The sequence below is a fragment of the Nicotiana sylvestris genome, chromosome 2 (assembly GCF_000393655.2).
Source record: "Nicotiana sylvestris chromosome 2, ASM39365v2, whole genome shotgun sequence".
NCBI lineage: Eukaryota > Viridiplantae > Streptophyta > Magnoliopsida > Solanales > Solanaceae > Nicotiana > Nicotiana sylvestris.
In genome coordinates this window covers 25,796,559-25,799,992 of record NC_091058.1, presented here as the reverse complement: position 1 = coordinate 25,799,992, position 3,434 = coordinate 25,796,559, and the positions used below count along the sequence as shown (strand labels likewise).

The following is a 3,434-nucleotide window of genomic DNA, read 5'->3' as shown; positions in this document are numbered from 1 at the left end:
ATGCCCATATCGGGTCCTGAAAGTTATCTTAATAATATCCAAGTCCCTGATCTTCAGTTGGTGATACCCTGAATGAAGATCAATCTTGGAGAACACTCTCGTCTGGTCAAACAAATCATCAATGCGAGGTAGGGTATACTTGTTCTAAATTGTAACCTTGTTCAACTTCCTATAATCAATGCACATCCTCATGGTGCCATCCTTCTTCTTCGCAAATAGAACGGGAGCACCCCACGGCGATATACTAGGCTGAATAAACCCTTTATCAAGGAGTTCCTGAAGTTGCTCCTTCAACTATTTCAGCTCCGTTGGTGCCATACGATACGGTGGAATAGAAATGGGATGAGTGTCTGGCACCATATCAATACCAAAATCAATATCCATGTCCACTGTCATGCCCGGCAAGTCTGCAGGAAAAATTTCAGGAAAATCCCTCACAATAGGAACATAATCAATACTGGGAGTTTGTGCACCGACATCCCTTAGAAATTCTAAGTATGAAAGACAACCTTTCCCAACCATCCGTTGGGCCTTTAGAAATGAAATCACCCTACTGCGGACAAAATCGGTCGAACCATGCCACTCAATCCGTGGCACATCACGCATAGCCAACGTCACTATCTTAGCATGATAATCCAATATACCATGACACGGAGATAGCCAATCCTTGCCCGATATCACATCAAAGTCCACTATACAAAGCAATAATAGGTCCACTCGGGCCTCCAAACTACCAATATTCACCACACATGACCGGTATACACGGTCTACAACTATAGTATCGCACACTGGAGTAGATACATGGACAGATGAAACAAGAGACTCACATGGAGTATCCAAATAACGAGCAAAGTATGATAACACATATGAAAAAGTGAAACCAGGATCAAATAATACAGAGGCATCTCTACGGCAAAATGAGACAATACATGTAATCATGGCATCTGAAGCAATAGCATCTGGTATAGCTGGGAGGGCATAGAAACGGGCCTGACCATCCTTAATTGACCTCACCCTCTAGGGTGACCCCTAACTGACTGACCTCCATCCCGAGCTGATTGAGCGGGTGGGGAAGTAATTGGTGCTGAAGCTAAAGGCTGACTCCTCTGCTGGGATGAACCTCCTGTAAGATGGGGACAAAACCTCTTGATATGACCCAAATCTCCACACTCGAAACAACAACTCATAGCAAGTGGCGGTAGAGGCTGAAGGGAGCCCCGCATAACGGGATGCCCATTAGAAGAACCCGGCATAAATGAGCCCTAAACCGATGGTGTATGAGTCAAACTTTGAGCTAGAACGGCACTAAGAGATGAGTGACACTAATGTAAAGTGGGAGAACCGTGGCCAGATGACCCACCACGGTGACCTGAACGGGCTGGCTGAGCATGCCTGAATGAACAACATCTGTCGTGCTGAAACTGGCCTCCCGAAGAAGAACCTCCAAAACTACCAGATCCCCGAGGCCTCTTGGCCTCCCTCTCCTCTCACTCCTGGCGATGAACTGACTCAATCTCTCTAGCAATGTCAACCACCTCCTCATAAGAAGTGCCAGATGCTCTCTCTCTGGTCAGAAAAATCCGTAGCTGATAGTTGATGCCATCAACAAACCTCCTGATCCTCGCCCTATCTGTGGTAACTATCCAAATAGCGTGACGGGCCAACTCGTAGAACCTCATCTCATACTGTGTCACGAATAAGCCCTCCTAACGCAGCTGCTCAAACTCTAAGCACAACTCCTCCCTGCGGAATGCGGTATATACTTCTTTAGGAAGAGAATAGAGAACTGATGTCAGGTAAAAGGCGGTGCACCAATAGGCCTACGCCTCTCATTAGCCTCCCACCAAGTGAAGGCAGCCCAAAAAAACTAAAAAGTAGTAAATGAGACCCCACTAGTCTCTATAATACCCACTGTACGCAACATCCTCTGACACTTATCCAAGAAACCCTAGGCATCCTCGCCCTCTGCACCACTAAAAGACGGAGGCTGAAATCTACCCAACCTGTCTAATCGACGCTGCTTATCATCAGGCATAACTGGAACCACAAAATCCTGAGCAGGTGCAACCGACTGGGCTAGTAGTATCTCCAGTGTCTGGAGTCCTTGAACAACCTGCTCAAGTGTACGGGCGGCAGGACTCTGAGTGCCTCCCCTGGCCTGAAAAGTAGTTGCTGTCGTAGAAACTGTGACTGCCTGAGCAAGACTGGTGCACACAGTCAGAATCTGAGTCAAAGTCATTTGGAGACCCGGAATAATAGTAGGCACAGTCGGTACCTGAGCTGGTGCTGCTGGAGCATCCCCAGCTGAAGCCTGATCATGATTTGGGGCAGTGGGTAGATCTGCAAGTGTTACCCTAGCTACTATACGAGCCACACCCCAGCCCCCACCATGGCCTCGACCGCGTCCTCGGCCTCTATCGGCCCCAACTAGTGGTACTGGTGGTCATCCATCCTGACCGGTAGCACGTGTCCTTACCATCTGTGAGAGAATAGAATAACAAAATTTTAGTACTCGGATCAACATATTCGCATGACAGAATTCAAGAATATGAAGTTTTTCCTAAAGATTCTGCAGCCTCCCAAGGCTTAATACAGACATCTCCATTCCGATCCGCGAGACTCTACTAAACCTGCCCATTACCCGTGAGACCTATGTAACCTAGGCTCTGATACCAACATGTCATGACTTAAAATTCGTCCTGGTCGTGATGGAGCCTATCGTAGAACTAGGCCAGCCACTTATTTCCAATTTCTCATTTTACCCAATTATTAATTTAAGAAAACATCAATTTTTAAATAGAAATCCAATAATAAATATAGAAGTGTCAAAATAGCGGAAAGAAACACAACCCCGACCTCGGGTGTCACTAGTCATGAGCAAACTAATACAACTGCCTGACATATGAATCTTGAATAGTCTAAAAACATCCCATAAGTAAAGCTAAAGGAAGATAGGGAAGGAGAAAGCGGAACTGCGGTCGCCAAGCAGCTACCTCGCAAACTCCACAGAAGTCCTCAACTGGCAAGATCAGCAACCACTACCGTGATCTAAGATACCTGGATCTTCACACAGGGGTGTATGGGGTAACGTGAGTACACAAACTCAGTAAGTAACAAGTCCAAACTATGGACTGATAGTAGTGACAAACCAAACCCTATACAGGTTGCAACAGATAATTGAGCAGAAATAACCCAACACAGTATGAACCATACAGAGTATAAAGCTTAGAAAACTCTAAGTACCAATTCACAGATAGTATGATCAGGGTCACGTATGATATCTCCACTCATAGTGCTCAACCACTCAGTACTGTATACGGCCCACTCAGTCTAGGAAAGATCCATCCCTGAATGTACCTACATCATAGACTATAAGTCACCCTCTACCGAGGAAAGACATTCCAATCCATCCTCATGGAGAAGATGAATCTCCA

At 46.1% G+C, this 3,434-nt stretch overlaps 1 protein-coding gene across 1 annotated transcript; it reads right to left on the bottom strand.

The window, feature by feature from the left end:
- Window positions 1-294: 294 nt before the first annotated feature.
- Window positions 295-1,253, bottom strand: LOC138883770 (uncharacterized). The gene is made up of 2 exons (XM_070164482.1): window positions 1,043-1,253; window positions 295-944 (listed from the first exon to the last, which is right to left on the bottom strand). Exons 1-2 carry the CDS (start codon window positions 1,251-1,253, stop codon window positions 295-297), a joined length of 861 nt encoding a protein of 286 aa, XP_070020583.1.
- Window positions 1,254-3,434: the final 2,181 nt, after the last annotated feature.

Coding starts and splice junctions, on each gene's coding strand:
- LOC138883770 (XM_070164482.1), bottom strand. CDS start 1,253: ATGCCGGGTTCTTCTAATGGGCATCCCGTTATGCGGGGCTCCCTTCAG. Junction 945..1,042: donor TCAATCAGCTCGGGATGGAG/GTCAGTCAGTTA, acceptor CTATTGCTTCAG/ATGCCATGATTACATGTATT.